Raw genomic sequence first — 24,506 nt, 5'->3', positions numbered from 1 at the left:
TATCTTTTGAGCTGTGGGGACCTTGAATTCTGTTATAAAGTGTTTTGCAGGGGAAAACACTTCTTAGGGATACTTGAGTAGGAATTACCATTCCGCAGCAGTTATGCGACAGCACTGTATACAGTGTTGTGAGACTTGGAAGTGAGACGAAAATGATCGGAGCAGTAGCAGGAGCTTTATCCTGGTGTATGTACACTAGTAAAGCAGCGGTTGCAGGGGGGCAGGCTGGGGCCTGTCCGGCTCCTTGTACAGTGTTACCACAGCGGTGTCTGCTGCCGCCCCCTTCTCGGGCGACATTCACACCTGGTCTGTATCTAACCGGAATTTACTGGTGTTTTTCTTCATGGGGAAGGCAGAATGGGTTGGGCAGAGAACGTGGCTCAGAAATCCTTAAAAATGGGGTTTGTAGTGTAGGCAAATTTTCTCAAAACAGGGGAGAGGTGAGGGGGAAAAGGTCTGGGCCCATTTGTGGTGGGTTTTTTTGTGTTTTTCTGTTGGTGGTTTTTGGTTTTTTTCTTCCCTGGCAACTGAAATGCTTTTAGGCAAACATATTCCTAGGCTGTGTGCTGTGTCCTCTCCAGAGGGCTTAAATCTGCATCTGAGGGAAAGTTCTGTGGGGGTGAGCAGAGGCTGCAGACCCCGGCTCTGGCTCAGGCGTCCCTTGGCTGGCAGCGTCAGCCGTTTGGGACTAACGGACGGAACAAATCCAAGGATCTTAAAGGCGGATCGGTGCCGAAGAGCCTCTTGGCTGGGGAGCCTTGTGCTTAGCCCCGGCTGCTGCCAGGCTCGCGGTGCCGCGGCTGAGGAAAAGACACCCCCAACCCGCTAAGGAGGGGCTGAAACCAGCCCCTCCGCGCTTTCGGGACACCCCCCAAAGCAGCAGCGGCCAATTTCCCCACCGGTGACGGGCTCCCGCACCCTGGCCGGCGGTGTCCGCTCCCGGTAAGGCGGCGGCGAGGCGCGGGGCTGGCAGCTGCGCAGGCGCGGCGGGGGCGGGGTGACGCCGGCGCTCCGCGGGCGGCGGCTTTTCGGCTCCCGGCGGCCACCGTCGGCAGGGCTCCGCTACGGGAGGCGCTCGGGCTTGGGTCGGCGGCGCGGCGGGGACGGCCAGGGAGCCGGTAAGGGCCGCTGCCCGCCCCCTCCTCCTCCGCTCGGCTGCTCCGGCCCCGGCCATCGCGCCCCTCCGCCCCGTCACCGGGGGCACGGGCCTGGGAGCCGCCCTCGGGCCGGGCCGTCCCAGCCCCGCCGGGGACGGGCCCCTCGCCCCGCTCTTCACCCCCCCCCCAAGCCAGGCCGGCTTTGCTGCCCTGCCCACCCCGGTGCTGCTGTGCCAGCTCCGTCCCCAGGTCCCGTGGCTCCGTCCCCACCCCTCTGCCCCGGAGCTCCCTTCCCCTTTGCTGGCGGGGGACAGCTTATGGGCAGCGGGCGCCGGGGGAAGCCGGGCCGTTTGAGCTGGGCCTCCGGCGTAGCCGAGAGCCTGTTTTGTGACAGCCGGTGGCCGAGGTCAGTGCTTTCTTCCTAGAGCTTCCCTCCTTTTTGCTGTCGGGCAGCTAAACGCTACTGTGGAGAGCAAGGTGACTAGATACATGTGTGAGCACTCCCCTCCACACAGCGCTGTGGCACTTTGCAACGGCTTCTGAAAGCGCTCAGAGCAGAAGTAGTTTCTTTATATACCAGGGGAGCTTCCATGGAGGAATGTGCTGAGCCCTACCCTGCATCAGCCCCACCTTGCGAGCAGCAATGATTAGCTGAGATTAGTGTCTCAGTGCCTTCTGCCTTCCGTAATCGGGGTTTATAATAAGCACTTGTGAGAACAGCCTGGCTATAGGGTGTTGGGGAGCTGCAAAAGGAGAGCGTCAGAGCAATGGAAAGGGAAGGGGCAGTACAAAGATTCCAAATTGATGCTGGGATGTGGAGACTGTAGGACAGTTTCTGCCTTAACCATTGTGTCATGGCTGAGACGCCTTTTTCAATTCTTAGGGTGGCTGCTTGTCACTTGGGTGACCTTGGATAGTCTTTTCTGTTCTGCCCAAGTTTCACCTCTAGCTGAGGGGGATCAGGCTATCAGCAACTTTGTGTGCTGTGCTGGAAGTCCAATATCAGCAGGAACTGTTCAAAGAGGAACGATTGGATGCCCAGTGGCAGGAGGAGGATTGGGAAAGTCAGTAGGAGGGTATTTCTGATTGGCAGTATTTGGGTGGTGCAAGAGAGAGAAGGCCTGACTAGAGTGATACGAGCGTTCATTATCATTATCAACAGCAACCACAGCCTTTTACAATGTACTCTAAAGCCACAAGTATTTCAGGTTAGTATAGGTGAGGAATTTTTTCCTCTGCCAGCATTGTTTGCAAGGTCCATCAGGATTTGAGAGCATGTGCTTTTACTTTTCCCTGTTCAGCTGTGTGCTCTCCAGTTCCCAGCGGTGGGGAGTGCTCTGACCGGCTGGGTTTTGATTTACAGACAGTGTTACCTTTTAAGGACACTGTGCAGGAAACCACGGCTGGGGGAGGCTGTGGGGAAACACTGCTTCTGTCCTGTGTCTCCAGCTGGGGCTAAGGTTCGTTAATACATTAGATCTGTAATCGGATGTCTAGAGGAGGAGGAGGAATTGTCATGATTAATTAATTAGAGGTCCTGAGAAAAGCATGGGCTTTTTCATAAGTCTTAGATGCTATTTTGGGGGATGACAGCAGGTGGCAATGTCTCCCTAAAAAATTCTCCTACGGAAGAGTCCGATGCATGTGATTTTTTCCTCAGACAGCCAGAAGAGGTTGCTAAAGAAGGGTTGGGGATTTTTTTCTTGCTTTAAGGATATTGAGTCCCATCCTGGATACAGACGTGCACATTGTATAGAAGGATCGCTTTTCTGAAAGTAAGTCTGAAAGTAAGACTCAAAGCAGGTTTTGGGTTTTTTTCCTTCCAAACTCAGAGCCCACTGGAGGAGGTGCAGCTGCATCCCTGCAGAACCTCAGATGCAATGGAGCTGAGCTGATGGGGGGTGCTTAAGAGATGGTGCGATAGTGGTATCTTGGCTTCTTATTGCATCTCTTGTGGGCCTTCTTAAGTCTGGTGGCACTACTGCTGCTTGGCCTTGAGGACCAGGGACACAGTGTACCTGTTCAATACCTATGATCCAGCACTTCTTCAGTTGTTCTGTCAGTATCGAGCCACTCTAAATGGTGCCTTGTTTCCTTTCCCATGTCTGGGTGAGTTTTCACGGGCAAGACACTTGAAGTTCACGTTCTGTCCTGACTTAAGTTTGTGAAAAGAGAACACTAATGTTGACTTTCTTATGCAAAATGCTCCATTGACAAGAAAAGCAGGATGATTGATCAATACTGTTCTGCACATTTTTTTGTGTTTTGCCTTTGTTAGTGTGTTAAATGCAAGTTGTCCCAGCCCTGCAGTCAGTCCAGCACAGAGGGTAAGGAGTGGGAGCTTGTACTGTTCACCTGGCTACATTTGTGATGGTTGTGCTCTTCACTGCTTCCTTGCCAGTTTGTGTATTAGAGGGAAGAGGTCTCTTGGCCATTGTCTAATAACATTTGCAGGGGAGTTGCCCTCTCAAAAGCCAAGAAGCAGTGAGGCCTGTGTGTACAGCTAGCTCCGGCGATTGTAACTGGAGGAGGAAGAGGCAAGAAAGGGAGTGGTAAGGAACATACCAGCTGTCCTGCTCCCCCACATCAGTGGAGTCAAGTGGTGCTTTGTGCAGTAGGCTGTTACTAGCAGGTTCATCTGACTCCTCCTGGAGATATTTTCATTGAAGAGAAGACACTCGCACAGTGTTCCTGCGCTAGTATGTGAGACAGACGAGTAGGCTCTGCAACTTCTTGGCAGAGAAAATGTGATGGAGCCCTAATGAGTACTCCACAAAGTGTGTGCTGGAAGACAAGAAAGTAAGCTTTAGAGGTCTGTTATGGTGATGAGGAGGAGATGAACTTTCCGCCTGTATTCCTGGTCTGCATGAGGAAATAGTTGCACTTGTCTTACTGTACAAGAGTTCTGGGCCTCAGCTAAGTTAGGATAAGTTTAATGTGAGAATAGCAATAGGCACTTCGAGCTTTGGGAGATACTACTGCAGACTAACGCTAAAAAGCATTAAATAAATTCTAAACAAACAGCATATCCTGATAGTGCACGGGGGGGAGAGAGGAAGTCCTTATCTTCTGACTGGTGGTGGAGAAGAAACCCTAAAAGGAGTGTGGAATTATTAGCCAGGAGGTCCAAGCCCAAGAAGCAATGCTGAGCAGATTCCCCTTCGTGTGGGCCTGAGGAGGCCATAGCTTCACATGAGCCACAAGATGATGTAAAGCTTTTACAAAACCGGGGTGCATTTTGTTTGGTTTTTTTTTTGATGGTTTGACCAGACAGTGGGCTGGCCACAGCAAACTACCTTTATGAACTTGATTACAAGTAAACATCCGTACTCTGGCCTGAGTAAGGCCAAGCTCCGAAGCACTGGCCCTTGTAGCCCTGCATCTGAAGAAAGGGCCACGTGATGCCGACTCTGGTTTAGGCATCAGCCTGGCTAACACAGACCGTGTCAAGTAACCGGGAGAGGTTGATCACAGTGAGCCGGCAAGGTGCAGAGTGTTTTGCTGTGCTGCCTGCTGACAGTTTTACTTTATTCAGCATGATATCATCTGAGTGCATAGTTAGCAGCTCAGTTTAGCAAGAATTAAAAGACTGCACTGCAGCCAGGCTCGAAATGTTCAGGAACTGCTCATGAGAGTGACCCCGCTAGCCTGTGTGTTATGTCTGCACATCATTTATGTTACTGACATTGTCTAGAAGGCCTGGGCATAGTCTGGGATGGAGAAGTACTGGGTACTTTCTCCTCAGCAAGAACAGGATCCTACATGGAACCATAATTTGTATTTATGTTCAGTTTTGCAACCTTCTGGCTGCCTGCTGTTGTTTGACTTTCAGTTATCCCGCTACATTATTGCCCAACTAATCTCTCTCCAGTGACATAGGGAAGCTGTGTTCCCTTTTTGCAGGTGTCAGTTGGTCTATCCAGAGTAAATAAAAAGAATTGTTGTCAGAGCTGAGATTGAAACCTGGTAATTATTTCTGGATCACTTCTTCTTGCCTTCTACCATTTGCAAACTCGAGGAAAAGGTCAAATGAATCTTTTCCTTTTGCTTCTCAGAGTAACGAGAACAAAGTACATTAACTGAATTGGCGTGTGATAGCGTTGCACTTTGTGTTCTGTTGCCACGTCACTTTTCTGCTTGGAATTTAGCCTGCCCTGAGATTCCTTCTGCTCCCTTTTTGCCTATGTGTATACTGACATCAGCTTGTTCAGGGGGAGCAACTACTGCTTTGCAAATACATTTTTTAAAATTAATTTCTGTAGCTGATTTAAACCAGCCTGGACTGAAGACTTGAGTATGTTGTTTAATCTGGATCCCCTTCTTTTTACTGAAACTCTCATGTAATGGAGGTGTATGAAAAAGAGAGCTATATATGAACGGAAATCTGGGATCAGACAGCTGTGATTTTTTAGGGTTTTTTTCATTAATTCTAAAATACACTAATTCATTCATGTGAAAACTGTATTCACTAGCTTAGGAAGTAACAAGTAACTTCTGCCTGTTTAGAGCAATTTGTCCTTGTGGTACGTTTGTAAGGGGGATATTTCGTTACTGGTGTGATTATTTTCATTTTGACTTTGTCCTGCTATTCTAATCACTGTGTGAAATTTCTTCTAGAGCCTAGAAAATGAAGCTAAAGGAAATTGAGCGAACAGCTGTCCAGGCATGGAGTCCAGCAAACAACCACCCCATTTATCTAGCAACAGGTAAAGTTCTTCACAGTTTGTGAAAATTAAAGTATGAGTCACAGAGAGATTTTATGTAGAGTTGTATTGACTTTAACTGTCAACAATTCCCACCTTAATAATCTCTGGAAAACTTACAAGCAATATACTGAAAACATTACAGCCTTAATTGTTTTTTCAAGTGACCTGTAGAGGATTATTTGTATAGCCAGCTTTGACACCTTAAAGACCAGTGATTTTTTTTTTTTCAAAGGATGAATACATGGCTTTTTTATTCTAACTTCTAATTAAGTCTGTATGAAATCCAACACCTGCTTGCTATAAAAATTAAAATGAGGTTACTTATTTGGTATGTCTGGGAAAAAAAGTTTGTTCTAATCATGTTAATTTAAGCTCACTTCAACTTTGTTGGTTTTCAGACATTATGTGGTTTGACAATCAAATAATAGAAATCTCCCTGAAGTTGCATGTTTTGGTTATCATTCAATTTTCAATATTTCTGCAAAATCTTAAATTGGCATTGCGTTGATATTATTCATTATTCCCTATTGTTATAATAGTTTCATTTCCTGAAGCACAAAGTCAGACTGTTCACCGAGTTGGCAGTGGGTGAGTTTAGTGTCTGTGTAGAACCAACAGCTTGGGTTGTCTGCCCACAGGAGAACTCGTCAGCTCTGTCTCCTGCCTGGATAGTGCAGCGCTGCCATATTGTTTTGCCTTTTTTCTTTTTTTTTCCCCCCAGGACTGACTGCCAAAAGAAAGTGACAAAAGTTCAGCTGTTGTCTTAAAAGCAACATTACCATTTTTGGGGTAGATAGTCTATTTTGTGTTTCTCTAATGAGGACAGATTTTTGGTTGGACCAAAGGTCTTGGCTTCAGTCTGTTTTAGATCAGAAACCACATAGTTTCATATTTTTTACTGCTTTTTAATAGTCTCTTGGGCACTTTCCATGCCATAAGCAGTTACAAAGCACCTCTGTGGTAACTGGTTCACTATTTGCCTGGCAGTGTGCCGTTAGGCAATGTTAAATCTATTTTTAGCTTTTATTCTCTAAGCTAGGGAGAAGGAAGGAGGCCACCACTGTGTGACTGCTAGCTGTCCATGGGTCGTTGGGGAGTGTTTAGTTAGCTAAGGTTGAAGAACTTCTGCTGTAGACCAGGTTTAGGGGTTTTGATGAAGACATATGGTCATGGTTGAGGAGCAGTATACAGAAGTATTTGGGATCATACTTGTAGCAGGGTTTCATGATGCTACTGCATTTGTAATTTAGATAAAGACTTAATATCACAAGCTGTGGCTGCTTGGAAGAGAGTATATGAATTATATTTATTCTAAGAAAGAAAAGTATTTGTGCAACAGTGACCCTAGTGCCCAGAATTTCTTGAAGAAGTTCTAACTTCTTTCAAAGTTTTTGTCATAATTGTTGGTTCCTTTTTATGAGGTATTCAAACATGTCCTCTCCTTGAACAGTCACAACCAAGGTTGTGTTGACTATGAAGAATAGGTTTCCAGTGCCTTATTGGTTTTGTATCTTGTGCTTTTGCAAAAAAGTACCTACTTGTTTTGCCCTTGTACTTCTGCTAGGAACATCTGCCCAACAACTGGATGCATCCTTCAGTACAAATGCCACCTTGGAAATATTCGAGGTTGACTTCAGGGATCCCTCCCTGGACATGAAGCAGAAAGGAACACTTCCTGCCTCAAACAGGTACTAGAGACTCATACTGACATATCAATCACTGGAACTAAAAAGGGCTTTTCTGGTACAAGAAAGGAGAGGAGAAGATCAGGTTTTTGGGATATAAAATGATCTTTTGGATCAGTTGACATCTGTCTTCAAGAATTGAACATTTTTGTTGACACAAATGTTGTTGGGTATTAAAGTTGGACCATTGGAGAAGTCTGAAGAACTTACATGGTAGTCAGTCAGCACAGTCATTCTGTATCATGTAAATTTGCTGGGGCTAATGATTTTGAATAAAGAGACTAGAGGCAGAGTGAAACTTGTCTTACAGCTTTTTAAGACGAGGTGATTTCTTAGGCTCATGAGTGTGGATGACATTCGGACCCAGTGTAAAACATAGCCTTGATTTATAACTACCAACTTTTACAGTGGGTAAACATATTTTTCAAATAATAGCTCTAGAAAAGAATGCATATAGTCCTATAATCTAATTTTCTATATAGTGTAGGTTAGAGGAGTTCACCCACCAAATCCCATATGATGTCCTAAAGGTTTTAAGTGGGGGAGAAACAGAGAGACAGACTAGCTCTTCCTTTGTAAGTTCCCTGTAAAAGTCTTTGGAAGGAAACTAATTTACCTTTTTTCCATATAAAAGCCACAGTCATCTTCGAAGGGAAATGGTTATTTAAGGTGCAGACTGGTGGTTATGTTTGATAGGTCAGAACATGAATGTGGTTTTTGGTTATACAGAGGGTGTCTTGACCTCCACCAAATATTGTGGCCTACGCCAGCTTTATTGTCTTCTTTTTTAGGTTTCATAAGCTGATCTGGGGTAACTTTGGAAACGGGTCCCCGGAGTCCTCTGGAGTGATCATTGGTGGAGGGGATAATGGTGTACTGACAATGTACAGCGTGCACCGCATCTTGGCTTCAAAGAGTGAACCTGTAATTGGGCAGACAGAGAAGCATTCTGGTCCTGTTCGAGCTCTTGACTTCAACCCTTTCCAGGTATGCGACATTAAGACACTTAATAACCAAATGAAAGTTAACTTCCATATTACAAAAAAAATATGTTTTTCCTTTCTGTATAGAGATGTATAAACTGAAGGGTCAGGTTTTAACCTGCAAGAGGCGTGGTAGTTGTGACACAAGACTGGTTTGGGACTCAGATTTGGGTTCTGTTCACAGCTTTGCCACTGAATTCCCTTGCAACCTTGATCAAGTCTCTTACCTCTCTGTAAAAACATGTCTTGTAGTAGTGTTACATGTTAGACCATTACCCATTTGAAATCAGAACTTTTTTTTATTTGTTCAGTGGGACTCTGATCACATTTGAAGGGATTGCAACATAAAGGAGTAGGGAACAGAATGCAAGTTCTCATGGTAGCACAAAGGCAAATTGAAAGTTGTCGGCAGACCCTTGTGGGAAGCCTGCATCTTCTCAGAAGAAATGTCCTTGGTGCCGGGATGCAGGGCAAAGGCTTAGCCGGCCAGACACAACGGCTTCAAGGCCTGTGGCAGAGTTTCATGATGAGTAACACCAGACACCTGCACACGTAGCTTGCTAGACAAATTTTAAACAGGTCTGTAGCATGGCACAGCTGAAGGCATGGAGGCCAGAAATGTGCTTGGTTTATAATGCAGTTAGTATCTTTCTGCTTACCAGTGGCAGCTCTCATCTGACTTGAGAAGCTTGTGGGTTTTTTACTTACATTTATTTTGAAGAAATCTGTGAAACTCAGCTGAGCCTTTTTTCTTTCTACAGAGTAACCTCTTGGCTTCTGGAGCCAATGATTCTGAAATTTTCATCTGGGACTTGAATAACTTCAGTGTGCCTATGACTCCAGGGGCTAAATCACAGGTAAACAAGTTTTCCTCTGGGCAATACTGCAGTTTTATATCTTGGTAGGCAAGGCAAAACCATGTGAGTGCGTGGAGTTGTCCTGGTCTAGTCAGTCTGTGAAGGGGGAATGACCTTGGTGTCTGTCAGGAGAAAGATGAATCAGAACTTACTGATTAGCTGCTTCTGGGGAGGTGGAAAGAGTGTTATAAGGGGAGGAGAGGTAGGCTGGCAAGCTCTGGAAGGATGCACTTTGCATGGATGGGTAAGCTCTTTGTGGATTTGAATCAAGTAACTGACCAGTTTATCTTGTGATCCAGCTGGGGCATGTGTCATGGATTAAGAAGGCTTATTGGACCCTCTCTGAGGAATGAATTTACTTCAGGCTTCAGCTGAAGCTTTTCATATCTCATGAAAGTAATTTCCCTAGCAGAGCCAGTGAGCCATTTAATGCATCTTGGCTATTACTCCCAGATAATGTTTCCTGAGTTTGAAGAGGAAGAAGCTTCTGATCTTCTGTGCTGATTATGTTATTCAGGGCAATCAGCTCCTGAAAGTGAAAAAAATTATAGTAAACTTGCCTAAAAGCGGGCCAAGTTTGTCCTCCAATAAGCCTCCCATTTGTCTCTTTGCATATCTCCTGCATTGTGGTAGATACGGTAACAGCAATTATCCCTGAATGCTTCACCATTTTCCATCTCGTTGCACTCCTGAAATGTTGTGCAAGGTCATCTTTCCATTTAAGTTCATCCCAGGAGCCAGGGTAGAAGCATCTCTGTTCTCTCAGCTGCAGTTCTCTCTGGGCTGATTTATGACACATTTGGCCAATGCAGAATCCAGTACCTGCTCCCAGAATGCAAAGGTGCTTTTCCAGGTGGCATTCCTCCATAGAATTTGACTGTCCACTGTACATCCTGAGTAAGGGACTTTCCATTCTCCCTAGTCTTTCTGGTCAGTGCTGTTACTTCCAGGTAGTTGATCAGTGATTGAAGAGAGGAATCTATATATCCTCGAATCCCTTAGTTAAGCTCGTGTCAGAATCCTGTGATTAGTGTTCCCTCAACGTGGGAATAATGGATGTGTGGCCTTTCCTATCTTGGCAGCCTCATGAAGACATCAGTGTGGTGTCCTGGAATCGTCAGGTGCAGCATATCCTGTCCTCCGCTCACCCCAGCGGCAAGGCTGTGGTTTGGGACCTCAGGAAGAATGAGCCTATCATCAAAGTCAGTGACCACAGCAACAGAGTGAGTGGAGGAAAGACTCTGATTCTGACTAGCTTACAACGTGCCACATGTGACTGCAAAGCAGTGGCACGGGCTCTTGGAATCCAGTTTTTTTTATTGTGGGAGCTGTTGGGGCTGGTTCTCTCGGAGTTGTAGCATCAAAACACCTCTCTCATTTTCCCACTAATGAAATGGAGAAACAAGACCCCTAGCTGTTCATAAAAATAAGGCACCTTTGCTTTCAGTTTGTACGTTCACAGCTCGTTTATGAGAATCCTCCTGCATTTTTACCCCAGCTGTCTTCCTGGATCAACTTTGAACTAGCCCTACAACTTCTGTGTGGTTAGTGGGTTTTTTGCTGGGTAGGGGAAGGTAGAAATACTTGCTTTCCACAGCAAGACATTGCTAGGCTTGCTTTAAGTCAAAAATTCTAGGCAAGTTAAGTGCAGAATGATGTGGCTCTGGGCCATTTGTGCTATTGCCAGCTTGCTTTGCTGAATTTTTCGCTATGCTATTTTTGTCCCTAGATGCATTGCTCAGGAATGGCCTGGCATCCAGAAGTTGCAACCCAGCTAGTCCTTTCCTCTGAGGATGACCGCTTGCCAGTGATCCAAATATGGGACTTGCGTTTTGCTACCTCTCCTTTGAGCCAGCTGGAAAGGCACACAAGGTGAGGACCTGCTTGCTGTGTTGCCTTTTCAAGGATCTCCATCTTTAAAAGGCAGACATCTGGGAGACTGGACTTAGGAGAGCTATAACTTTTTGCTAGACCTTTCACAGATGAATCTGGTTGAGGGTAGAGATGAGAACTAGCATTTCTGCTGCTTTCTTGGTGACAGGGTGTGAAATGTGATTTTTTTATTTTTTTTTATTTTTTTTTCCCTTATCTATTTTAGGGGAGTTCTTTCTGTCTCTTGGTGCCAGGCTGACCCTGAACTGCTGTTGAGTAGCGCCAAAGACAACCGGATCTTGTGTTGGAACCCAAGTATGGGGGAGGTACATAACCACAGCTATAAGTACACATGGTCTGCTTTATTCAGAGTTGTGTGCTATGCTATGTACGTGTCCCTTCTCTGTATCCTTGTGGAGTGCCAGTGTAATTTCCTCCAGTATGTCTCCTGCTCTCTTCCTGTCTGGAGTGAATGAGAGTGTTGTCCATAACCAGGCTGAAAACAACAGACAGGCAGAGATTTTCTCTGATGTATCTGTGTCCAGAAATTGTAGAGGGAAGAAAGCTTTTACTAAAGCTTAGTTTCATCTAATTATGATTACTCTTGCAATGTTCACATATGTAGTGTTCTCTGTGCCCATTTGTTTCTTCTTCTTCCTTCTCCTAGGGTAGTAAGTTTTTTTGGGGGAAACTTGCGGAAGAATGAGGAGTGTTTGTTAGGGTCATTGAGAGGGGAACAATGAATTAAATAAGTGTGTAAACTTTATTCATAGGACAGTGCTTTCACGTGTATGCGCTTATCTAGTCATGTATCTCAAAATTACCATCTTTGATATATTTTGGTATCACCTGAATTGAAATAGGACTGTGTAAAAAAATTTTTCTACACACCTACTTGTTCAATGCTGAATTTCTGGATAAAACTGAATTTTGAACTTTCAACAACATTAATGCAGTTGATCTTGATGATAGCATGGGGAAAGTACTCTAACAATACTGAACAAAGTCCAGCTGGGAAGCCCAGGTTGGATTCATTTAATGGGACAATTTCACTTAGCTGACCACCTTTGCCTTGGAAGCATGGAAAAAAAATTAATCCATTTTCATAAAATGTATTAAATGCTGCTGTTGTGGTTTCATGGAATTTGATGCTCAATCTGTACAGATGTCTAGCAGTTAGAAGAGAATTAGACTCTGAAACATTCCTGAAGTCTAATTTTTACTAAAGTCTTTTCACAGTGTTTTAGCAGAAAAATTTTAAAAAGACAATTTTAGTGCAGCTGGCTCATCTTTATGCGTGCTGCTGTAGATTTGCAGAGTCCAAAGTCAACTTAGGCATTTGTGCACAAACTGTTGTTAGGGGGCTGCTCTTGACTTGGTACCAATGAACAGAAAATTTTCACGTGATACAAAAATTGGGAAGGTTTTCAATAGTAAGGACAGTACAGTTATACAGAACGGCTGATCTGGTGAGTTTGGGGCAACGGTTGGTTTCTTTGTTTTTTGGGGATATTTGGGGTTTTTTTTGTCATTGGCATTGGGGGGTTTTGTTTGGGTGTGATTTTTTTTTTTGTTTGTGTTTTTAATTTAGCAGTCCAGATTTTAATATAAGCAAAGGCAAGGTTTTATACCTGGGAACAGAAAACCCAGATCATATTCCCACAGAGGAGGAAGCTCTGATTCTCTGTGCTTTGTGCCTGCAAGGCATAAAGGAAATCTCTTCGTTTTACAAACTTGAGGTTCAAAGTCAAGGTTGTGTTAGTGAGTTGCCCAACATCAGGCAGGAAGCCTGTGACTGGGCCATGAATTGAACTTTGGATTTTTGAGTGCTGGATCAGAAACTTGTTGGCTGCAATATCCTTTATAGTTCATCTGCAGCTATTACAGTCCTTTTTTGTTGTTCTGCTTTTTCCCCTAGGCTTTTATTTTCCTTGTCAAATTTGTTATTCCAAACTATTCTGTCTGTTTACATGTTCTTGCTCATAACACCTTGCCTTTTGGCTTCTGGTTTTCTTGTGTTGTGTTCTGCTGTGTCTCCCCTGGTTAACAGCACGTGCGACAGTACTGACTTGTTGCTTTTGCATTTTGTTCTACAATCACAATCCTATGGTATAGCAGCTCTCTGTGGTTTTCTGCTGTTTGGGCTCAATGTGTTATAACTCGGTTGCAATGCATCCTTCAAGAAGCAAAAATAAGAGACTTGTATTGTAAATAAAGAGTGACACGCTTGCTGTGGGCAAGTAATTTAGGGAAAGCAGGGGACCGTTCATGTTGTGCTTCTGCCTTCTCTCTTTCCATGATAGGTGGTTTACGAGTTGCCCATTCGGAGTCAGTGGTGCTTTGATGTCCAGTGGTGTCCTAGGAATCCTTCAGTCTTCTCTGCTGCCACTTTTGATGGGTGGATCAACATTTATTCTGTTATGGGTGGGAACTTGGAAGCTCAGCAGAAGACACAGGCTGACAAGGTAAAGTCCTGTGGACACATTACAGCTTGACAGATTGGCAGTTTCTCACCTGACTTCTGAGAGCGTTAGAAGCACACATGTGTAACAGTATGATTTTTTTTTTTAAGTGATGCAGTCTGTCCCACCCCCCAGGATGTATAGCTGTATAGTGTGAGAACCAGAAGTTACCTGTGTGGGGACTTAATATCCACAAAGTCCTGAAGGGACTACATTGCCTCTTGCCGAAGGTTCCTCAGTATTTCTTGTAAAATTCATTAAAATGTGTAAAGAGAACCAAGATCAAGTGTAGTTTTGATGTTATGTCTTTTATGATTATTACTGCTAGACTAAAAATAAAGCAGCACACCTGTTAGAGCAACAAGCTTGTCTTGTCATTAAGTTAAAATTAAATACATTGATACTGATTAATGCAATACGTTATTCATCATTAGTTCAGAAGAGAATTTTTAAAAATAGCCTATAAGCCACTATTAGCAATTTTCCTCAAGTCAATTGACTGTAACTTGGAGCACATTAATATTTTGATACTGAAACCCATTACTTAGCCAATGAATAAATGGGCAAACTCTGAACAGATTAAATGTCTAAACTGTCTAAAATTTTAGTTTTAATTTGATGTCTAGTCTTTTAATTCCCTCCCTCTCTCCCAGCCAACAAATGCCTTACAATACAGGTTTTAAGAGAATACATATGAGCTGGCTTAAGTGTTATTTATATAGTTATTTACAGCTGACTGAGTTCAGTTTCATAGGATTTGCAAGAGAAAGAAAATACTTTATCAAGCAACAGCTGTAGGAGATTAAGGATTTATTTAACCCATGGAGAATTTTCTTTATGTGCATTCTTCATGTGCATGCACCACGCTTTCACTTTTCAAAACTGGAGAACAGTAGGGTAGAATAACTCCTAGATAAATAGAATAGCAAGTAAGAACAAAAATAGGAGGAGATAATGCCAATTATGGAGGTGGGGAGTTCATGACCAAGAGGTCTCTTTCCTATGTATTCCATGGTATAAGGACAGAAACTCTGCTGAAGACCTGGTGGCTGTTGTTACTCATGCCCTGGGAGCGTGTATTTATTTTTTGGAGGTTTAGGGTGATTGATCTATTAGGTATAAACTGTTCGTCCAGGAAATGGTCTGTCGTTGGAATTGGATTCCCCTCAAGAAAGACAGGAAAGACAAAACACATAGGTCTTGCCTGTGATCCTTTGTTTGGCAACTTTAGCTTGATGAGCCTTGTGCTGCTTCTTTTCAGGTATGCTGGTCAGCTGTATTTTGGAGCTATGCCCTATGGTCCAGTCAAACTTGAACAGGGTTATTGCTAGCAAACAACAAATCTATGCCAACAATGTTAAAAATAAAGAATGCTTGTGAACAGCACTGTATGTATGCTCACTGACTTCCGAAATGTCAGAAATCCAGATCAGAGGCCACTTTTGACACACTCTTGTCTAGGCAAGAAAGTCTGGAGAGATTATTTCACCAGCCTCATCTAAGCTATAAAAACTTGAAACAGTCCTTAAAACCAACCCATTTGAAAGACCCCAGCAACAGAAAGGGGGTGAGCAAACCAAGAAGTAAGTTGTACAACTTCTGACCATATGTTGTCACTGTCTTGCATAAAACAAGTTATTTTGTAACTCTTGTGTTTATGAGCTGGGTGCTAGGCCAGGCAGTGTTTGTTAGGGAATTTACATCTTGGTAAGGAAAAATTACTTGAGAATCTCTCAAGGTGAAGCTTTCTTGAGAAATAATTTCTGGAACTGTTTGGATTTACAATTTCCCTCGCATAGAGGCTTGGTGGTATTCCAGGAAGGGGTGCTGCGATAGCCTTTTTCTTCATCGGCAAGGAAAGTAACTAATTACTAAGCAATAGTTTTTTTGTGCTTACTCTGTACAGAGAGCAATTGTGTTATATCTTATTACTTTCTCCATCTGATTCTAGATCTCTTCCTCCTTCAACAACCTGGATCCCTTTGGCACAGGACAGATCCTTCCTCCTCTACAAGTGCCAGAGCAAGTAGCTCAGACCACCTTGATTCCACCATTAAAAAAGCCACCCAAATGGATTCGCAGACCTGTGGGGGTTTCATTTGCAGTAAGTGAATGGAGCATCCTTAGCTTAAAATGCAAGAGATGTGTTATCTTTTGACACAGTCCTTTTCTTTTACTAGAGAAACATTTTTATCTTCCTGTTGCTAGTTGTTTTAATGCCTGTTTAAGGTGCAGTATGGTATCCCGTGGAGGGAAGCTCTTTTGCTCAACATTCAGATATATTTCCAACACGAAAGACTCCTGTAGCAGAGAATGGGAGGTTATAAGTTAGAGTTAACAAAGCTAAGGAAGACTTAAAAAAGCTGTCCTTGTAGGCTGTCACGTGCTTTCCCGTTCTCCTCTATCCCTCCTTTCTATCCAGGTATTTAATTTTCTTCACATCTTTGCTCCTGAATCGAAAGGCTGAATTGTTCTTTTAGCCTGTGGCTTGACTTGTACTCTGTGTCTCTGGTGCCTGCCATTCACTTGATAGTTTTTATCACTGCAGCCTGCCTCTCCGTATCCGAAAAGAACAGAGTTCCAAACGGTACTTATTCCTCTGTGCCTCTCTGGCATTTGCAATTGGCTAGGTCTGATAACCATGATATCTGTGTATGTGCTATCAGCCTTCAGCTGAAGGACTTGTGATGTGAACTCCTTCATTGTCCCTACCATCCGCACACATTAAACTGTTTGGGTTCCTTGTGATCACACCTGGATCTTGTGTCCAGCTTGCTGAATGAAGAGCTAAGTGAGTTGCTTTTACTTTTGTTTACAGGAATGCTTACTGTCTTAATGTTTCCCTCTGTCTTTCTCAGTTTGGAGGAAAACTTATTTCCTTTGGTCTTACCAAAGCTCCTGGACAGCAAATGCAGCAGACTTACCCGCACCAGGTATTCATCAGTCAAGTCACTACTGAAACTGAATTCCTGCTCCGATCCAGAGAACTGCAGATGGCCTTGCAGTCAGGGAACCTCCTTGATTACTGCCAGGGCAAGATCCAGACAGCCAAGTTGCCATTTGATGAGAATCTTTGGAACTTCTTGAAGGTAGGATGGCTGTGGTGAAACACAGAGGTTGGTTCTTTTATGGTCCTGGGTTGGAATGTGTTTATTATGCTCCTCTATAGCCCTTTATATTCCCGTTCTTTAAGAAAATGGAACTGAACAGGCTAGTTAGTTATTCGTTTAAAGAAAAGTTTTTGCAGTTGAGGTCTTGGAGGTTGCCTTATTTTTCAGTAGGAATGGCCTTATTTTTGGCCACTGGAATGGCACTGTGGCCATTCAATGGCACTGAAAAATGCCTTATTTTTCAGTGGACTCATTTGGGCTTCCTGTCAAGGTGCTGAATAGGATTTTCTCATCTCAACCCACTGCCAAGCTACCTGTGGAGCTCTACTGTTATTATTTCTCAAAGCAAAGTCCAAATGCGCAATGAGATTCCTCAGTAAAGTGGTGGCATGAGGACTGACTGTAGCCCTATGTAGGAAGATGGTTTCATTCACAATTTGGTAATATGAAGGAGTTTAGTAATGAGGAGGGGCTGGGCTTAGCCTTGGTAGTGTTTTACAGACACTCATAGGCAGACTGTCTGGGGAGTGAAATACTGGGATCGTGTTCATAGTATTGCGTTTGCATGGGGAACCGTATCTCTTGAATAGGATGGCCAGGTGTTGTGTAGGTGGTGACAGTAGTCTCCATTGCAAGGGTCATTGCAACAATGTCTTCAGCTGCATTGGATGAGATAGGTCAAACTGTCGTTCTAGTGAATTCTTATAATCCAGCTGGCCCATCGTCCTGTGAGACCACTCCAGCATGTACAAGATCTGTTGCTATTGATTGTCTTAAACTACAAACCAGGCTTTTGTACAAAACACCGTCTTGCATGACTATTTCCACACCTGCCAGAACAGTTTCTATTGACTGTTACAAGTATCTTATCCATGTACAGTTGGGTCAGTTCTGTAGTAAGAACAGCCTGGGACTTGCTGAGACAGACAGATCTTCCTTGCAGAATGTTAATCATGCATTAAAGTGTACAAATAGCGCCTGTCAATTAGGCTGCGTGCAGCCTGTGGGAACCTCTGTGACTCTCTGAAATCCCTACCCAGGGAGCTTCTGTAACAATTAGTTAACTAATTCTTGTGAAGCCAGCAAGGAGTTCAGGCAACCACCTTGTCTCAGTTTCATCTGGACGCAAATCAGTTCATTGTCTCTATGGAGAGATTAGCTTGGCAATTCGTAGGCCATCCAGGAGACTAATGACCAAGTACACTAAGTACACACGCAGTCATAGCCCTGATATGCACTTGTACCTCAGTTGTAACTATGTGACAAACTTGAATTTCACCCTTTTATCATGACTTTTATCATAACTTAAATTCCATAGATTTTCCCACAGTAGTCACTAGGTGGACTTGTCTTAGTTGAGTTCCTTATCTATAAGCTGAGCTGTAAACTTTGTTGCTGCCAGAAGCAGCCAAGCATTGACAATGTGTAGTTGTCTAGGATTTTACATATTTTCTTGTCTTTTTCAATATCCTTTGGTACTCAGGTGAATCTGGAGCAGGAGTCCAGGACTAAACTCCTCAAGCTGCTGGGCTACAGTAAAGAGGATTTGCAAAAAAAGGTAAGGGGTCTTTCCAATAGAGGGAAACCTTTACAGGACGAAAGCTCCTGCAGGAGAGTTGTGGGGTGCCTACTGGAAATGAGTGGGTGATCTCACAGCACATAAAAGACCAAACTATGAAATTTCAGCTGAGAGGCACTTCAAGTATCCTCCATTAAAAAGCAAATGCGTGCGTTTTTAAGGGTATAACTGTAGCTGTACTGGATCAAACCAAATGGGTCTTGAGCCCAGTTATCTTGCTTCCAGTTGTTGGTGCTCTGGGAAGTTGTGAGAGCTTATTCTAGCATCCAGCTCTCTGCATCTCAGGGGATTCCTCAGCCAGGAAGAAGGTGACAGATGAAGACAGTCTGGCATAGCACTGATGGAGCTGCAGGAGAGGAAACTCTTGCAGCAGCATGGATAATGCTCTGAAAAGGATAAATAACCTCTGATAGGCAGCCAGCCAGCAATAGGGACGGGAACTTTTCAAACAGGTGAAAGAGCTGGGGGAATTGTGTCTGGGACTTGCCAGTCACTTGGTGGCTTTGCTGCCCAGGTGTTTAACTTTGATAGGGGCCTCACTCTGAATGTCTGTTACTTTTCCAGATTGCCTCATGTTTGAGTAATGGGATCCCAGATAAACAGCCCCTTCCCGAGGCAGATGAGACAAATGCTGCACAGACAGATCAGGTATGTCCTGTTCATCTTGCCAATCTGGGAGAGCAGTGGAGGGCAGAATGAACAGGAAGGTTTCATTCAAACCACAAGTTGCTGGGCTCAACACAGGCATCGCAGAGGGCAGTTCACAGGCCTGTCAGACCCTCATAGGGTCAGACTAAACAATCATAGCGGTTCCTTCTGGCTTTAAAACAAATCAGCGAATGATGAAGACGAACTCCTGGCTGTTAACACTGCAAGAAGGCTTGCTTCCCCAGTGCTGACTTCTTCAATGATAGAATTAGCCTCACCCCAGCTTAACTTCATGCTACGGTTCTGGATTTCCTCTGTGAAACTTCTGCTGTGGTATTTCTTTTGCATTTCTTTCCTTTTCACCTCTATCCTTTGGAATGTATTCTCACATAATTCTGGGATGTCCATCTTCGGATGCCTTCCAAGGCCTGGTTCACCATGCACTGTAAATTTTGCTCCTCTAAGGTATCTAAAACTGCTACACTCAAATTACTGATCTTCTTCACAAACCTTAAACACTTGCTGAGATGTTCTAGGGATAGCAGTTATGTTCTGCATTTCAAGCATGGCTGTGATCCTGTTAATTACACATATGACTTGTTGGGCTTGTCTCTATTCCATCCATAATTTTTCATCTTCCTCGAGGGCTGGCAGTTGAGTTGATAAACGCTGGCCACCAATACTGTTGGCATTGCATGTCTTACACCATTAGTCTCCTAAGCTTTGTCAATAGCAGCACTGCAGTTGTTGCTGCCCTGGTGAAACTGTGCAGGTTGATAGAGCAGTGACAGGAGGCATGATGGATTTCCAAGTTGAAATCAGATTTATATGAGCATGCTCAGCGAAATGGAGAGTAGCCCCATCCCACTCTGTAGTCCATTAAACCGTTTTGGGCAGGATCTGTGTGTTTAATTAATTGATTAACCAACCTCTTGCACTCTTTGCACAGCTTTTGATAAATTCCAGTGATGATGTAGCTGCCGTTTCCTCCTCTTCAGCCTTTTTCGACAACCTCATCCCACAGAATATGAGCACAATGGAGATTCCTGTCACAGAAGGTATGTTGCATGAAACATGTTTCTACCCTCTTAGGAAAAGGAGAGTGGAGGGAAAACCAGAAAATTAGAGAGACCAGGATGAATGTGGTCCACTCCGGCAGGTGGATACTTATAAAAGACATGACCTATCCCAGTGTCACGCAGCATCTCTTAGCATTGTGTAAAGGAATACTCTTTACAGATAAGAGACCCATTAAAAATATAGGCAAATCTTCGAGATGATGCAAGACTTAATGTCAAGTTAGTCGATTATTTTTTTTTAAAGTGCAAAACCTGATTTGACTTTCTAAATCTTCTTTTAACTGGGCTTCCATGCATTATTGTTTTTTACTGCCTAATTTTTAAAATGAGTATCATCAGTGCATCTGGATGATGTCCCTGTGGGTTGATTCTGCTTCTCACCTCTGTAGATACAGATGGACTCATCAGCCAAGCCCTTTTGTTGGGGAATTTTGAGAGTGCAGTGGAGCTGTGCATGCGGGCAGAGCGCTTTGCTGATGCCATCATCTTAGCTATAGCTGGTGGGGAGAACCTCCTAAAGGAGACCCAGAAGCGCTACTTTGCCAAGCGTAAGACAAAACTCTCCCTGGTAAGTGGCAGTTTTCTTGTATCCACTGAGCAGGGGAAGGTGTGCGATATCTTGGCAGATGTTTGTCTGAATATATGTGGAAATACTTTGGCAGGAAATAGAATGTTAGCAGAATCTATGCATCTCCTCTTGGTTAGACGTTTACTCTATTTTCTAATTATGACAACTTCATGTTGCCCATCTCGGATGTTTGTGTTCTCTGTATCTTTCTTTTAATCTTCTGCCTCAGCCCTCCATGCTTGTAACCTTTGAAGCATACTGCCTCTTTACAGCTCAGCTAGGAAGGTCCTGTCTTGTTCATTGACAAATGAGGAAGTGTAACAAGAGTTACACTATATCCTAACGCTATATTCCCAATCATTGGTACTAGCTACTTTGAAACAGGATAGGTGTTAGACCAATCTTTAGTCTTGCCTAACGTGGCTGTTTCTGTATTCTTTTAAATGCTTTGTTGTGCTTTTTTACTTTCTTTAGAGGCATCAGGTTCCAATTACTGTTAACATTGGGATGCTGGGATTGGGGGACCTTAATGTACAGTGAGGTAGCTGCTGCACAGGGGGAGATGCGCGTAAAAGTGAGCTATCCCTCTGGGTGCACTTGCTTAAGAAATGAGCTTATCTTTGTCTTCAGTGACTGACAGGCCTTCTGCTTTCCTTACAGCTGCTTTCCTCCATTGTGCAGCAGAACTGGCAAGATATTGTTTGCACCTGTGATCTACAGAGCTGGAAGGAGGCACTGGCCATCTTGTTAACATACTCGAAGCATGAGGACTATACTCAGCTCTGTGGTATGCAGTGTACTACATTTTGATACATATGATTTGAGGGTAGATTTAGGCTAGATACAAGGAAGAAATTTTTTATAATGAGAGTGCTGAAACACTGGAACAACTTGCACAGAGAAGTGGTAGATGCCCCATCCCTGGAAACACTCAAGGTCAGGTTGGACAGGACTGTGAGCAACCTGATCTAGTTGAAGATGTTCCTGCTCATTGCAGGGGGGGTGGACTAGATGACTTTTAAAGGTCCCTTTCAACCCAAACTATTCTATGATTCTATGATTGATACAATTTCCCTTAGAGGAGGGCGACTCTGGACTGCTTACAGAAAGAAGTGGATACTGTTGAGAAAGGAAAGCACTCCTTACTCATTACAGCTACCTGGAACTTATTTAATAAGTGTGGTCTGTTGAGTTAGGACAATGATAGCTGTAGGAGGACACTGTAGCTGAGAGTCATAGTGTAAAGTTATATATGCTGATATTTCCTGTGACCTCTACCAATAGCGTGGAAAAAACCAGGATAGGCACTAGACTGAGACGCTAAGAGGGTGATATTTATTATTTTATTTGGGGGAGAAAGGGATTTCCTTGACAGTAAAAGGTCTGGTGGCTTTACTCCATCTGAAAGAATTTTACCATTCCAGCACATTCCTCTCCCTTTTAAGCTTAGAAACAGGGGCTAATAAATGTTTGATGGCTTCAGTAATTTCATTGGTCCTTTTAATAGTCCAACATGCTCAGCAACTGGTTGTTCTGAGAGTCAGAGTTAGAGGACAATCTAGTGACTGAATCTGATGAAGTTACTCATGTTGCTTAGCTGGGAACTGGTTCCTGGCTGATGGGAACAGCTAAGTGCTGTTGGAGAAATGCCAGCACTTCATACATGTAAGATGACACAACTTGAAATGCAAGAAAACATGACATCTTTTACAGGCCAAATTGTAAGGGTAGAAAGTGGCAGTGGCAGTGGTGATAGTGTCGTAGCTCCAGCTCACCTTTATCTCCTAGTATTTGCTAAACATTGACAACTACCAGTTACTAGCTGTCCCTGGTTCTGGACACTACTGTTGCCTGGAGATTCCCACACCTTTTTGGAGAAAAAAAAAGGGTTGGATTTTTTCACTGAATTAATCTGTAACTTTTAAGGCTTTTTCTTTCTTTTATATGTCTGGGCAGACACATAAAAATTGGCAGGTATATAAAAAATTACTTCTCTTTTCAACCAAGTTGGCTTTGGGATTCCTTAATGATGCCCGTTTCTCTGTGTTATCCAAGAATTAGGTGCAGATCCAAAGCTGTCAACACCTTTTCATGCCAAGCCAGAGTAGGATTGCTAATAGATGAGCACTGGGGTAAATGAGGTCTTCAAAAGAGAGTGTGTTAAATGTTGGCTTATTTCTTCCTGTCCAGACGTGCTGGGTGCCCGCCTAGAGTCAGAGGGAGATGCAGCCCTGTCCAATGATGCCTGCCTCTGCTATATCTCATCAGGCAATGTGGAGAGGTTGGTGGAATGCTGGGTGAAAAACCATGAGACTTCGTCACCCCTTGCCCTGCAGGTACAGGTGCTAATATTGGTTTGACTTCTCTTTAGGCCAGTCTGGTAGCCCCGATCTGTTTGCAGTAGCCCATCAAACAGAATATCTGGTTTCCAGCAGACAGTGGAGACCTGTTCGTAGTCACCAAGCTGTCATCTCCTAGCCTGAATTACGGGCTTACATCTAAAGGAGACTTGCACTCTTAAACACTAAGGGTTTGTGTGTTTAGAGAGTACTGATTACATTGCACAGAAGTCCAGACATGGACAGGAGTTATGGCCTTCCTGCCTGTCTTTGTATACCGATATCCTCTCTGAGCTTCCTTTTAGTCAGGGAAGTTTAGACTGTACCTGTTTTCTTACTGGTAGTTGCCTGGGAGTACATTTGCTGCTGTGCTTATCATGTCTAACTGTAGTGCTCTAGTTATCTGGCTGTACCTTCAGAACATCCTCTGGCAAAATAAAATAAAATCTAGACTGTATTATTCCCACTGCAAGTAGAATGATCGCATATGGGAAGTCACAGCTTGCAGATGAATCAGGGCTTCTAAGTCAGTGTTGTTACCTACCTGTTACACTTAAACCAGTCCCGACTAAGTCACTAACTCCTGTTGTGTCCACCAGTCACTAGAATGAACTAGACAAGTCTTCCACTCAGATATCTGCAGATAATGCCCTCTGCTAGACTTCCATGTTTTTCCAACCTTGCTAGTGAACAACAGGAATAACAGCAACAAAAAGGCATCTTCATCATTCCTGGCTATGTTTGAAACTGGCCTCCTCCCAGATATCAGCTATTAGTCAATGACGCATATATCATTCTACAGCTATAAGCATTACTTTGATTTCTAGGAGTTGAAGGAGCTTTGAATAACTAAAAACATTCTGATCTGTTTGTCAGCAGTAGTAGTTTTTCTCTAGTGAATTTCTCCTGGTATGGTTTTAATCCTTCCTCTTCCGAGCTGATAGCCTGTAACTCCTAGAGTTAGTAACTTGCTAGTAAAAAGATCACAGTTAATTGGAATGTCCTTGTGGCTTCTGATTCTCTTTGTTCAATTACCATAAAAGTAGCAGCATCAGGGTTTGCTTCTTGGTTCCTGTTTTTCTCCATGAAGCACACCTGAGGAAATGGTAATCAGTGGTAGTATCTGGTGCAGAGCGGAGTAACTTCTGTTCACATTGGACGTGATGTCAGTTGAAAGTGGGGAAAGCCATCTGCTGTTGTCTTGGCATGAGATGGACCGGTAAAGTGATTCAGATTCTGAGGTCTGTTTCTTCCCTCCTCGTGGTTATTCAGGATCTCATAGAGAAGGTGATGGTGCTGAGCAGGTCCATTGAGATGCTCCGAGGCACAGCAGGACCAGCACCAGGCCCTGTCTTGGCAGAACGAATCACCCAATATGCCAGTCTCCTGGCATCGCAAGGGTGCTTGGCAGCTGCAATGAATTACCTACCCAGTGGCTCTAAAGAGGTGAGTGAGAAACAGGTTGTTGTGGGAAAGAGGTAGCATATGGGGAAAAATGATACTTTGTAGAGAGAGAGTTTG

At 43.8% G+C, this 24,506-nt stretch overlaps 1 protein-coding gene across 8 annotated transcripts in view; it reads left to right on the top strand.

Moving 5' to 3' along the window:
• Nucleotides 1–995: 995 nt before the first annotated feature.
• SEC31B (SEC31 homolog B, COPII coat complex component) overlaps nt 996–24,506 on the top strand; it is a 35,961-nt gene continuing 12,450 nt past the window's right edge. For 3 of the 8 annotated variants that reach the window (XM_063338080.1, XM_063338079.1, XM_063338073.1), the window contains exons 1-18: nt 996–1,118; nt 5,715–5,803; nt 7,368–7,491; nt 8,280–8,475; nt 9,233–9,328; nt 10,411–10,551; nt 11,058–11,200; nt 11,427–11,526; nt 13,504–13,665; nt 15,614–15,766; nt 16,521–16,751; nt 18,256–18,330; nt 18,916–18,999; nt 19,949–20,057; nt 20,468–20,646; nt 21,307–21,433; nt 22,837–22,982; nt 24,258–24,431. In XM_063338080.1, the coding sequence (XP_063194150.1) occupies nt 5,725–5,803; nt 7,368–7,491; nt 8,280–8,475; nt 9,233–9,328; nt 10,411–10,551; nt 11,058–11,200; nt 11,427–11,526; nt 13,504–13,665; nt 15,614–15,766; nt 16,521–16,751; nt 18,256–18,330; nt 18,916–18,999; nt 19,949–20,057; nt 20,468–20,646; nt 21,307–21,433; nt 22,837–22,982; nt 24,258–24,431 (2,319 nt within the window). In that variant the 5' untranslated portion in view covers nt 996–1,118; nt 5,715–5,724. Of the gene's footprint in view, nt 1,575–2,852; nt 2,873–5,017; nt 5,064–5,253; nt 5,392–5,714; nt 5,804–7,367; nt 7,492–8,279; nt 8,476–9,232; nt 9,329–10,410; nt 10,552–11,057; nt 11,201–11,426; nt 11,527–13,503; nt 13,666–15,613; nt 15,767–16,520; nt 16,752–18,255; nt 18,331–18,915; nt 19,000–19,948; nt 20,058–20,467; nt 20,647–21,306; nt 21,434–22,836; nt 22,983–24,257; nt 24,432–24,506 lie in introns of those variants that run through there. The other 5 variants (XM_063338074.1, XM_063338075.1, XM_063338077.1 and 2 more) reach the window with 5 other exon arrangements.

This window comes from Chroicocephalus ridibundus, chromosome 6 (genome assembly GCF_963924245.1).
Source record: "Chroicocephalus ridibundus chromosome 6, bChrRid1.1, whole genome shotgun sequence".
Classification (NCBI taxonomy): Eukaryota; Metazoa; Chordata; class Aves; order Charadriiformes; family Laridae; genus Chroicocephalus; species Chroicocephalus ridibundus.
This window is presented reverse-complemented; position numbering and strand designations above follow the sequence as displayed.